Source organism: Chrysochloris asiatica, unplaced genomic scaffold (genome assembly GCF_000296735.1).
Source record: "Chrysochloris asiatica unplaced genomic scaffold, ChrAsi1.0 scaffold00310, whole genome shotgun sequence".
In the NCBI taxonomy this organism is placed as follows: domain Eukaryota; kingdom Metazoa; phylum Chordata; class Mammalia; order Afrosoricida; family Chrysochloridae; genus Chrysochloris; species Chrysochloris asiatica.
The window spans coordinates 1,001,515-1,014,067 of NW_006408828.1; the positions used below are offsets into that span (position 1 = coordinate 1,001,515).

The window sequence follows — 12,553 nt, forward strand, 5'->3', positions numbered from 1 at the left end:
TAGAAGAATTGATGCTTTTGAGTTATGATGTTGGAGGAGAATATTGAAAGTACCATGGGCTGCCAAAAGAACCAACAGATCTGTGTTGGAAGAAGTGTTGCCAGAGTACTCCTTGGAGGCCAGGATGGCCAAACTTGGTCTCTCCTATTGGGACATATTGTCAGGAGAGACCAGTCGGTGGAGAATGATACCATGTTTGGTAAGGTGGAGAGTAGAAAAAAAGAGGAAGACCCCCAGCGAGATGAATTGGCAAAATGGCAGCATCAATGGGCTCAAGCTTGACAAAAACAGTGAGGTTGGCCAGGATCGGGCAGTGTTTTGTTACACTGTGCATAAGGTTGCTATGGGTCAGTATCGACTTGATGGCACCTAACAACAACAACCAAAAAAGCAGCGCTCCGAACTCACCATCCGCTCTGGAGGAGAAAGCTGTGTCCGTCTTTACATTTACTGCCTCGTATATTCCATGGAGCAAGATCGGCGGTTCCAGCGCACCAGCTGCTCCTCGGAAACACTATACAGGGTCGCTATGGGTCGGAACTGACTCGACAGCACTTCACAACAACAACAAACCCCATGGAGCAGTTCTACTCTAACAGAGCTGCCAGGACTCATATTTTTGTTTGTTTTTTAAGATTTGCCTGGCCTTCTAAGAGGGAAGAAGACACCTAGCCCAAAAGAACCAAAGCTGTCCCTCCCCAGAGACTGAGTCCTGGGCCTGGGCCTGTCCTGCCTCCCTGAATCTCCCCCACCCCAGCCCCCAGGGCTGTAAGGCCCCTCTTCTGACCCTTTTCTTTCTTATCCCCACAGAACTGGAGCAGGAACAAACCCCCCGAGACAGTCCCACTGCACTCACCATGGAAATGACGTCTGATTTCACTCCCAAGGAGAACATGCTAGAACAAGGAATCCTTGCCCTTCACATAGTCCACAGAACTGCCATCCCAGTGCCCAGGGAAGATACCCAAACAGCACAGTTGGGCCTTCCAAGGGTGGGAGATGTGGAAAGGCAGAGCCCGGAAACAAACAGCCCCTGCACCCAAGTAGATACACATGGGTGTCCAGGAGTACCTCCCTTCCCCACGTCCTGGCTGTCCCTGCCCCACCCCCAACCCCCATCTGCTGTGACCCCAACACCAAGTCAACGCCACCAGCTCTCAGAGGTGGGAGAAGGAAGCTCACCGCTGGTGGGGAGAGGGGTGCTCTAATGTATTTTTAGATTTTTCTTGTAAATAATGTGTTTTCTACTCTCTGAGACATACAGCATCCCTGCCTCTTTAGTCCAGGGGGTGCCCACCACAAGGGGAAACTTCGGGCCAACTCTGAGTCCCTAGTGGTCAGAGAGCTGCAGGTCTGTGCATGAACGCACCGTCAGGGCAGTACCCAGGTGTCACGTGGCGGCAGTGACACCCCCGACCCCCACCTAAAGAGAGCAGGGCCCTGTGTGCAGTTAAATCAGTTAAAAAGTTTACTCCAAACATAGTTAGCCTTCTAACCCTAATCAGAGAACGAGGCTGAAATATTCCCTTGCACTGAAATACTCCCTTCCACTGCCTGAAGATCCTAGAAAACCAAACAAAACACATTGAATTAATTCCGACCCATGGCGACCCCATGTGGTACATAACAGAACTGCTCCACAGGGTTCTCTTGACTGTTACCTTTAAGAAAACAGAGGGCCAGGCCTCTTCTTCCTCACAGCCCCTGGCTGGGTTTGAACTACCAACCTTTAGGCTGGTTATTGTTAAGTGCGGTCGAATTGGTTCTGACTCACAGCAACCCTGGAGGCTATAAATGTTTGCAGAAGCAGAAAGCCTCATCTTTCTCCCTCGGAGCATCTGGTGGACTTGAACCACCAATCTCGTGGGTCACAGTTCAGTGCTTGTCCCACAGAGCCACTGCATTCCAGGTTAATAGTTGAGGACAAGCCGTTTTGTACCAAATCCTGTGGTTCCTAAACTTCCTTGATGACAAACAAGAGGCTAACTAGGCGCTCAGGGGCCAGATGGGGAGAAAGAAGCCTGGTCTTGGGTACCAGACAGTTCACCAAGAAGCAGGGGAGCGTGTCTTCAGGGGGGCACACTCTCAGGGCCTCCATTCTCCATATAGCCACAGAAGCCAACTCTGGATACAGAAAAGGGAGCTTCCAGAAGGCTATGGGCCAAGGAGGGAGGGGCTGGGTCCCAGGACACACAGAGTGGGGAAGGGAAGGGAAGAGTCTGGTCAGCATGCTCCCTAGTAAACACCCAGGGAACGAGCCCAGGTCAGGGCTCTGGGAGTCTGAAGGCAGGGACACGATTCACCTTCCTGTCCTAGCAGGACAGGAAGCTGAGGCTACTCTTAGGAAGGACAGTGGATAGGTGTCCAACGTCTCCTGCCAGCACCTTCTTGTTTAGAGCATTTTAATTCATAGTGTGTTCACCACGCAGCAGCTTAAAAGCAATCATGGCCGCCTTTAAAGATAAACTGAGAAAAAAAAAGGGCCTTAAGACTCTTTAGAAAAAACTGGGACTTGATGTTGCTGTGGGTAAAGCGTTGGTCTGCTAATCTCTAGGTCAGTGGTTCAAACCCACCAGCCGCTCCATGGGAGAATGAATAGAGGGAGTCTGCTTCTGTAAAGATTAACAGAAACCCTGAGAAATCATTTAGTCTGGTCCTACCAAGACAACCGCGGTTCCAGCCATCACATTGATTGTTATTGTTAAGTGCCGTCCAGTCAATTTCAACTCATAGCAACCCTGTATAGGGTTTCCAAGGGTCACCTGGTGGGTTTGAACCACCGACCTTTCAGTTCAAATCAACCTTGAGGTCCAGCGCTTATCTTATGGTACCATACCAGGACTCCAGCCATCACATTAGGGATGAGTTAATTAATTCAATGTTTGATCAAATATAGCAGGCTAATTATTAAATTGATAACTTTGTATGGCCTGCGAATGATATTATAAAAATCCAAATGGCCCTTGGCAAAAAAAAAGGTTCCCCACCTGTCCCATGGAGCAATTCTTCCCTGTCCTCCTCTAAGGCCCTTGTGAGTTGGAACTGACTTGCTGGTGTGGTCCAGTAAGCTTGGGTGACTCGTTCCAGAGGAATGTGTTTGGCTGAGCTGCTGAGTGGAAGCACTTCCTTTTTGCTGTTGTGAGTTGCCATCAAGCAGATTCCAGCTCACAGAGACCCCATGTGCACCGAGGGGAAGTGCCCATAGTTTTCAAGTCTGTGAACTTTAGGAAGTTCACCAGGCCTGTCTTCTAAAGTGCCTGAGTGGGTTCAAACCACCCACCTTTTTAGCTAGTAGTCAACTGCTTAAATGTTTGCACCACCGGCTTTGGCTGGTAGACCCAACCTGGCCACCTCCCTACGCTATGACCTGCACAATCTTTGGGATGTGATTCCTGACCCCTCAGCTCCTTGGTATACCTCATACCTGTCTGTACGGGAGTTCTGAATGGCCCACTGCCATGTCCTGGGCTTGTCTACTGGGCATCAAGCCAACGTCCTCTTCCCTGGATCCACTGTTGCCCAAGTTTGCTGCAAAAAGGCACCCATGAGCCCACTACCACCTGATCCCATCATGTCCTCAGGGAGTCAGGCAGACTTTATGATTAAGTCAATGAAGACAGAGCAGATGCAGAACACGTGCCCCTTCAAGCCCAAAGAAAAACTCCCTGACTCCCACCACCCGAGTCGTCATCACCACCCCCTGGTCCACAGAGACCTACCAAAGTGGCCCACTCTGAGAAAACATGACTGTATTAGGAGTGTGCTCAGTGGGGCTCTGGGGGGAGAATACTTCAAAACACCTTCTCTGCCACCGTCAAAAGATGCTCTCAGAATCTAGACTCTAAGAGACATTATTTAAACAATCCGAGGGCATTTGAGTTGACCGGGCTGTGTGGTGGTTGGCCCAGGCGTAGTGACACGTGGCCAGTTTGAGTGAGTTGCAAACACTAAGCAATGGGGCAAGTTCAGGTTAGAGTCCAGCTTCCCGGCTCCCTGGGGGGAAAGCTCTGCCTTGGGAACAACTCCTGCCTGGGGCCCCCCCGGGATGGAGCTAGGCAGCCCCTTTGTCTCCACACCCCAGGAGAAATTTCAGGGTGCCCCTGACCCTAGCACTTCTTTCTGTTATGTAGGTCAGAGAAAGCAGCTCAGGCACCATCCAGGAACAAGTTCAGGGATCTGGGGACGCTGGTAGAAGCTGGATGGATGCTCTCCAACAGCTGAAGGCCATTTTGAATGGTCTTGCCCCAACAACAGGGAAGTGTCCTTGTCCTGGTTACAATAAAGACCCCTGAGGCTCTGGCACTCAGGGTCTGTCCACCCCCACCCCCGCAGTCCCTGTGCAGAAAGAGGCCCCACACACTCAATCTGAGGGTGCAGGGGGCACGAAGGGGCATGGGCAGTGCCCATGTGAGTTGTGTGACCCTGTGGAGGGCGGGGGCAAGAGCAAAGCCAGCAGGCGGGAGCAATGCTGAGTGATCTGTGGAGAGAGCTCCTAATAGCATCCTGTGTTAGGATGAGTGCTTCCTCTCTGAAGCCCCCTACACCCCGGCATCCTCCTAATGATCTGACCGTGTTGTCTGGGTGAAATTTCAGCTTCTTCCTAAGAAATCCAGCTCCTTCTAGGGCCCCCTAGCACCCTGTTTCCTCAGCCCTGGACGCTGACAGAGACCACAGCCCAGGCAGGAGGAAGTATAGCAGAAACTCTCCCAAGCACCCTGGGGGCTGGATCCCACAGAGACATCAAGGACAAGGTCCGACCTTGGTCACCTCCAGGTTACGCAGCCAGGCCGCTGGCCCACCACCTGCATTTTTGTTCTCTTGATTCTAAGTGGGGATAAAGGGCTGAGGGGCGGTTTCAGAAGGTGCTGGTTAAAGTCTGTGGGATATTTCAGTCTCATCTGAAAGGCAGGAGCACAAGTACCTGAGGCTCCCTCAGATCCTGCTCTCCCACTTCCTGTGGAAAACAACAGATGCTCCATGGTGGGAGGCGGGGGTGCTCATGAGAGCCGGCTCGGCAGGAGAGACCAGGAGAGGGCAGCAGGCTGGGTTGTGGCAGACTGGTAGGTTTCATGGCTAGTCTAGTGGCCGACTGCCCCAAGAACACCAGTGGGCCCAGTTTAGAAACAGGGTCAGAAGACTTGGTCATGGCCTTCATGTTTGGTCACACAGGCTGAGGAAGCCACCATTCTCGTCAGCCCAGTAGGTGGCAGGAACGAGTCACTGACCAAGTGAGGCTGAGGACTGGACGCCCCCTGGTGGAGCCCTGTGGTCTTGCATGAATGACACCAGCCTAGGACCAGGCAAATCCACAGGTTTCATTGTGAAGCCAGCTAACGAGGAACACCCACAGCAGACTCACTGCCTTTGAGCTGATACCGACTCTTAAAGACCCCACAGGACAGAGTAGAAACTCTTGCGGGTTTCTGAGATTTCACTTTTACGGGAATCAACAGCCTCGTTTTTCTCCTGTGGAGCAGCTGGTGTGTCACAACCGTTGACCCTACGATGACTACCCCACTACGCCCCCACTGCTCCTTAAAAGGAAAACCAAAGTGGAGGAAAGAAGGGAAATGTACAATCCAGGTCGATCCTGTGGCAAAAGGGGGTGGGGGGCGGGAATCCATGCCCCCCAACAAACAGCCACATCGTCACTTCTCAAACCCACTGGAGCCACGACACTACCCGTAACTCATCCAAGTTTATTATAACAATTAATCAGACGACGTCCGGGCAATCGTACATTCAGTTCAGAGGCACTTGGCCAGTGCAGTCCATTAGTGATTTCTTTATAAATAACTTATGAGAAGCAAGCACAACCGGCAAGGAACCAATACATGGCATATCCCCACGGATGGCACGCAGGCCGGGTTTGGAGGGGTAGGCACCAGAAGGTCAAGTTTGGCCCTAGCACACACTTCCAGGCCCCACCAGATACTGGACAACCAGGAGTGGATGCTTCAAGGCACAACTTCCTGACTGGCGCCGACTCCAGGGTCTGTCCTGGAGCCCGGGTCCCATCTGGACTAGAGTTCCTGCTTCCTGCATTGCCCCCTTGATCTCTCGTGGTCACTGTTAATCCACAACATGCTGCGTGGACCACGTTCTGAAGACAGGACAGACGCAACGAAGCAGACTCAAACACTGACAATGGTGTTCTAGAAAGCACCATCTGGTTGTTAACGTTGGGGCTGCTCTTCATGCCTGTCTTTGGAAGGAAGACTGGGACGAGGGAGGGGAACGACACCAGGGGGATCCAGGGAAGGGGCTGTGGCAGATGAGATTCAAGGCACTAAAGGGGTGGACACAGGACAAAAGTTCGACGTCAGCTATTAGAATTATGGCTTGTCTGTGACTTACAGATAAGGTTCTTCCTCATTCTGGCCTCTCCCGACCCCGGCCTGCCCCCTGGACACAGGCTCCTGGGGAAGAGGGTCCTGAGGTAACTGGTATGGACGCCTGACAGCACAGGCAGGAGCTACGCTCCCGTGCCCACGCAGATGCACACTTGGCATGGAGGCACCACAGTGGCCAGGGAGCTAAAGGCCGGTCACTGACAGAGGGCCCATGGTCAAAGGCCAGGAAGTGTCTTGGGGACACACATTCCAGGCTCCAGGGAACCCCCAGTCCACCGGGGGGCACTGACTCCACTTCCACTGTAACCTTGAATTTCAGCGGTGGAAGGGTCAAAGGTTGTGGTCGAGGTGTCAGTAGGGAGAGGCTAAGGGCCAGGCGGGGGGCTAGTACCTAGGCCAGACTGGTGGAGGGAATCCATAGGGAGGGGCAGGCCCTGAGGGGTAGGGGGGCTGGGGCTGTCCTGGGACACTTGGGAGTGGGGGCTGGGTGGGGTATGGAGGTTTCCCTCCTGCAGAGAGGTAGGGGGGCTGCTGCTGAGGATACCCAGGACTGGGGGCCCGGCCGCCAGCCATGGGGTACCCGGGGCCAGATGGGGAGCCACCAACTGGGGCTACGGGATAGCCTGGCTGGGGCGGGATGCTCCTCTGTGGGGACCAGGAATAGCCCCCCACAGGCCTGGCTCCAGGTGGGGCTGGTGCGAACGTGGGGCCCATGGGCACACTGTAGGAGAAGGAGGGTTGGGAGACCACAGGGAAGGGGGCTGGCTGCAGCACTCCCTGGGCAGTGGGGCCTGTAGGCATGGCTGGAGAGGGACTGTAGGGCAAGGGGTACGGAGGTCCAGCCGATGGTGGGGGCAGCGGCAGCGGCTGCTCTTCAGCCACAGGGGGTGTCGCCTGGGGGGCCGGGCGAGGTGGAGGTGGTGGCCGGGGTGGCGGAACATCTCCGATCGGCTCCTGGGGCGCCCTGGGCTTCCTCACCACCTCCTGGAGCTTCTCCACGCGGACCCGGCGCAGGTGAGACAGTACCCTCATGGAGAAGAAGTTCTCCAGAAATGTCTCCAGGGGCACCTCGCCCTCCAGAAACTGCTCCGCCATGGCCTGGGAGACATAAGGCTGGTGACCACCGGGCCTCTGGGCCTGAGCCTCCCACTTGTCCCTGGGCAGGGGTCAGCTGCAGAACCTCCCCACCCCACTCTTCTTTCTGATCTGTGGGGTTAGGGGCCCAGCTGACCCTAAGTAAGGAAGCCTTTGTCCTTGACTCGGGAGGAACAATCCTAGGAGGAGCTGAGGGGCCTAGGTCTGGGAGGCCTTGTGCTGGCTCAGCCTACCATGCCGATAAAGGCCACGCGCACCAAGGCGCAGAGAGCTGACTGGCTGGTGGGAGCCTCTGCTCGGGGAGGGTAGAAAGAGGGAAGCTCCACACTGGGAACCCTCCCAGATTCTCCCTATGCGTCCCTTCCTGCCCACCCTTTTGGGCTATAGTAAATTTGTAGTATATGCTTTGTGCATCATTCCATTAAACTATCAAAGCCCAAAGGGCAGTGGGAACCAGCATGTCAGAATATTAGGAAGTTGTGCAGACTCTCCAAACTTATGAATGGTACGTGCTGATTTGGCAGTCTGAAGGACTTGGGATCTCGGAGCCAGCTCCGTGAGGCTAGGGTCAGACAGAGAGTGCTGGAGAATGGGAATGAGTGGACCAGCTCAGTCTCCATGCTGACCCTTAACTGGTTGAAGGCTAGCCTCCCAGACATCAGCCCTTGACCTGGGAGGGCCTGTGAGCAGCTCTGAGCCAGGGCTGGAGAAGCAGAGAAACCAGGCTGCCCAGAGACGGAAGAGAGGCCCGGGAATCAGCGGGTTGGAGGCCCTTCCAGAGTCCAGCGTTCCTGCTTCAGCTGGTGAGACTGGATTTGTTATGTGAACCCCAAAGAGCCCCCACTGAGATGGAAGGCATCCTTCATCTCTGTCATCTTGGGCGTGTAGCCTCAGCCCACGAGCTGCAGGCCCTTGGTGCTCTGGGAGATGACGCTCCAGTTAAGGTTGTGGCAGTGAGTTGGTTCCGACTCACAGCGACCCTGTAAAGGGTTTCTGAGGCTGTAAATCTTTACAGTAGAGAAAGTCTCATCTTTCTCCCACAGAGCAGCTAATGGACTCGAACTGCTAACCTTGCAGTTAGCAGCCCAACACACAGCCCCCTAGACTACCAGAGCTCCTTGGGACAAGGAAGAGGGGGCATCGTCTCTCCATCTCACCTCAGACTCCTCTTCAATCTTCAGGCCTTCGACCTGTAGAAGGTCTAACAGGGTTCCTGGCTGCAGCGCTGAAGAAAAGGTCTCTGGACAGGCGGGCAGAGAGGGTGACATTTCAGAGGGGCAGCCGGCTTCCCTTTCCCTGTGGGATCCCTCAGGCCAACCAGGGTAGCTCAGAAGCCTCGGGCTTCAGAACCCAGCCTAGTCCATCCCAGTCCTTCTCTGCACCACAAGGAGGTTTACCTGGCAAGCTCCCTCCCCGTACCCCACTGCACAGATGCCAGGTGCCGGCTCTGCAGGGCACGGAAGCCGGGCTGGCTACGTTGAGTGCAGGCTCCAGACTCACATCCCAACTGTGCAGCCTTAGGCAGGTCCTTGGACCTCTCCCAGCTCCTTTCTCTCAGCTACCAAATGACAATCCCAACGGCACCTATCCGTACTCGGCTGTTGTGAGGACATATATGCAGAGCACTTCGCAGGGGCTCCGAGTGTGGCAGCTCGAGACTAGCCATCCCACATGCAGCTCTCCCCACCCCAGCCTTGCCCAGAGCACCTCAGGGTGCACCCTCGGGGCCGTCCCTACCCAGCTTTGCCTTCTGTTCCCGGCACCGCTCCACCAGCTTCTGGAGCTCCTGGTACTTGTCCAAGAGGTTTGAGCGGCTCAACTCCAGGGGCGTCTGGAACTCCAGGTTCTGCTCAGCCAGGCTCCGGTTCGTGGCCAACGCCATCTCCCGTTCCAGCTGCAGATCCTGGACCTAAGAAACGGGCCACCAACTCTAAGAGCAATCTCCAACATCACCGCCACCCCGGTGGACAGGACCAGGCACTTCTGGGAAGAATGTCCTTCGTTTGGGAGACCCAGTCAACACTCACTCGGCCTCCATTACAGTCGTATTGACCTCTCTGCCCTGGACACCTCATCCAGCCCTCCCATAGCCGAGGGGTGGGCACCACGTCCATATGGGAAACTGGCCGTCTGACGGATCCGTGATGAACAAGAAAGCCAGAGCTCTGGAATGTGGAAGGACCAAAGTCCCAGCCACTTGTCCCCAAGCTTCAGTCCCTACTGGGGTGGGCTGAGGGACCAGACATGCCAAGAGTCCCCAAGTCACGACTCTGAGGAACCCTGACAGCAGCCGACTCAGGAGAGGCCATGGGAGTGTCCTGCAGAGGGGCTGGCAGAGTGGTCACCGAGACTGGGCTAGTCCCATGTCCACAGGTCAGCACAGAGTGGTCACCGAGACTGGGCTAGTCCCATGCCCACAGGGTTACCAGAAGACTCCCTGTACCCCGGACCTGGCCCTGGACATGTCCTGCTGAAAACACTTGCCCCTACACAGGCTGGTGAGGACCCAGAGCCTGGCCCAAAGGGCTGCAGGGTCAGCGGGGACAGTGACAGAGCCACAGTGGTACCAACAGCGAGGACACAGCCTGTGGCAGAACTCAGGGTTTGGACACAGAAGCCTCTCGGCCATGGCCAGAGCGTGCAGGGCCAGCCTGGTTCAGGACACTGGAAGAGCCCCCACAGCTGCAATGTGGGCCTCGAGCTCCACACTCAGGGGCAAGTCTGGGGCCTGCTCCCGTGCTTCAGGCTGGCAAGATCGGCAACCTCAACAGTGGAGGCCAGGGGCGCAGAGCCCGCTCCCTATAGCCAAGCTTCTGTCAGCTCCAACACCCGTCTGTGGCCACTCTGTGAGCACAGTCTAGGGACGTGGGCTCTGCTGGTTTTCAGCCAAGGAAACCTTGCCAAACTGTGTAGCTGACACAGGGCCTCTGCCCAGCTGCCCTCTAGGAACCACGGACCTTCTGGCCCTCAAATACACCCACTTCCTTTTCCCAGGCCATTATCCAGGAACCCCACACTGCGCTGTCCTCCCCATTTCTGACTGTCTCCCTGCAGACCCCTAAATCTTTCTGAGGTTCACCTCCACTGGAGTGTCAGATGGAGCCCTCTGCCCCTTGTTTATGAGAGGCTGCTAGGACCAGGACCAGCACCCCTGCTTTGGTCCTCATTCACACTCTCCTTCTACAGAGAAACAGCCCGCTAACCCCGGTCTCTAAGCCGAGTGCCCCTCTCCCAAGCAAACCAGCGCCACCTCTTCCTTCAACACCCACGGAGACCCTAGTCAACGGCCTGAGAGAGCCTGACATGCTCCCCTACTCCTCCACCCCCTCAGAGAAGCCGATCGGTGGGACAGGCATGGCTGCACACCGGGGCGGACTGTCGGCAGTCTGCTCAGTCGGAAAGCCGGCTCACTGTGAGCACCTAACAGGTGGCTTCTAAGGAGCTCATGCACGCGAGGAGCAGGGTCCCCAGAATGCCGCTGAGCTCTCAGCACATTCAAGAGACCCTCGGGGTTAAGATGTAACTAACGAAGGAAAGGTAAAAGGAGGGAGACCGAGGCTGTGCCCACTCAGAGCAAGGCCCGCTGGAGCCACCTGGGTCAGCCCTAGGGTTCAGCCACGACCAGCGTGGCTCCGAGGCCTCAGGAGACAGCACAGCCGAGTCTGTGGTAAAGCCTTGGGAGGTGGGGCGTTTCCCAGGGAGCCCCTCACAGTGTTCTCCTCCTGCCAGCACTCGGTCACCTCCAGCCAGGCAGAGATGCCCGCTGGATGGCAGTGAACGAAGGGCGGGCAGAGCGCAAGCACAACGCGCCCTCCTCGCAGAGTGGTACACAGAGGGGTCCTGTGTTCCCACCAGGGCTCTGTGAGGAGGGCGTGAAGACAGGGATAAAAAACAGCCCCGAGTCAGGCTGGAGTCACTGTGGAGGGGGGCTTGGGGGCGGTCCTTGGGCACCGGGGTCCTAGAGGCTCCAGCAGCCCGAGTCACAGGGACCCTGAGCTCCGCGCACAGGCCTGAGGAACAGCCAGCCCAGGAACCTGAGAGCTGGGTCCACAGCACACTGAGGGTACAGGAAAGGAAGTAAATTTGTCCCCAACAATCCACGGGCTGGCCTTGCTCGAGTCCCTCTACCTTGGGGGACTCCAAGGCCAGTCGCTCGATGGCTTCCGGGTCATTCTGCATCTGCTCCAATTCCTCCAGGGTCTTGTCTCTCAATGTCTCCATCTCCCTGTGAACATACAATGGCAGCACGTGAGGACACATGTTATTGAGTGCCATCCAGTCAGCTCTGACTCCTAGCAGTTTCTGAGGAGTGGGTGGTGGATTTGAACCGTCAACCTTGCAGTTAGCAGCTCAGTGTGTATCCTACAGCTTATCCACACCAGGATGCATGTGGTTTATGAAATTCGATGACGCTGCTCCAAGGGGCGGCACCGGGAAGGGCAGGGTGCAGGGGGACTGAGATGCCTCAACAGTCCACACCATGAACTACTGGACACGAGATAGGTGAATGCTGTCAGCACCCTGAGGAGCTAAGCTGGAGCGGCGGTAAAGGTTCCCAGGAGCAGACAGGAACAGGCAGAGAATGGACAGAGCCAGGCAGCAGGGACAGACACTCCACTGGCCCGAGGTCTCCTGCGATCACAAAGACCACCAGGCCTCTGTCAGACTAGAGAGATAGCACCCTTCACACCCTGCTGGGCTCACAAGCTCTGGGGTGCTACCCGCTCATCCTCATGGAAGTAGGGCCCTGTCATTCAGCCCCGAGGGGCAGAGAGCTCACAACCAGGCCCTGGGAGGGACACACTCCCAAGGAACTGCACTGAGGAAGATTCAGCATGCCCAGCACCGGCCCCATTCCCACCTAGCTTCTCTCTTCTCCTCTCCAGCTCTTCTAGATCTGCATCAGGGTTCTGTGATTGCAAAGGTCATGCCCCCTTCCAAGGGTCCCATGCTACCGAATCTAGACTTCCACAGCCCTCCCGACTGCACCCGGAGGAGGGCATGCAGACCCCAGAGTCTCCAGGAAGGAGAGACTGATGACCCCTGGGCCCACAATCCTGCTAGTCAGTGTGGACCTGGTCAATGTATGACTGGTATCCCCCTTC

General features: G+C 55.9%; 1 protein-coding gene across 1 annotated transcript; it reads right to left on the reverse strand.

The window, feature by feature from the left end:
- Positions 1 to 6,737: 6,737 nt before the first annotated feature.
- On the reverse strand, positions 6,738 to 11,669 carry VPS37C (vacuolar protein sorting 37 homolog C (S. cerevisiae)). Its single transcript, XM_006874991.1, has 4 exons — positions 11,577 to 11,669; positions 9,186 to 9,357; positions 8,606 to 8,688; positions 6,738 to 7,451 (listed from the first exon to the last, which is right to left on the reverse strand). Exons 1-4 carry the CDS (start codon positions 11,667 to 11,669, stop codon positions 6,738 to 6,740), a joined length of 1,062 nt encoding a protein of 353 aa, XP_006875053.1.
- Between the last annotated feature and the right edge of the window lie 884 nt (positions 11,670 to 12,553).

What these genes read in the sequence shown, in the direction of transcription:
- VPS37C (XM_006874991.1), bottom strand. Translation starts at nt 11,669, where the DNA reads ATGGAGACATTGAGAGACAAGACCCTGGAGGAATTGGAGCAGATGCAG. An exon ending in TGGCCTTGGAGTCCCCCAAG is followed by an intron (nt 9,358 to 11,576) that starts GTAGAGGGACTC and finishes CCCGTTTCTTAG; the next exon opens with GTCCAGGATCTGCAGCTGGA. An exon ending in AGATTGAAGAGGAGTCTGAG is followed by an intron (nt 7,452 to 8,605) that starts GTGAGATGGAGA and finishes TATGTCTCCCAG; the next exon opens with GCCATGGCGGAGCAGTTTCT.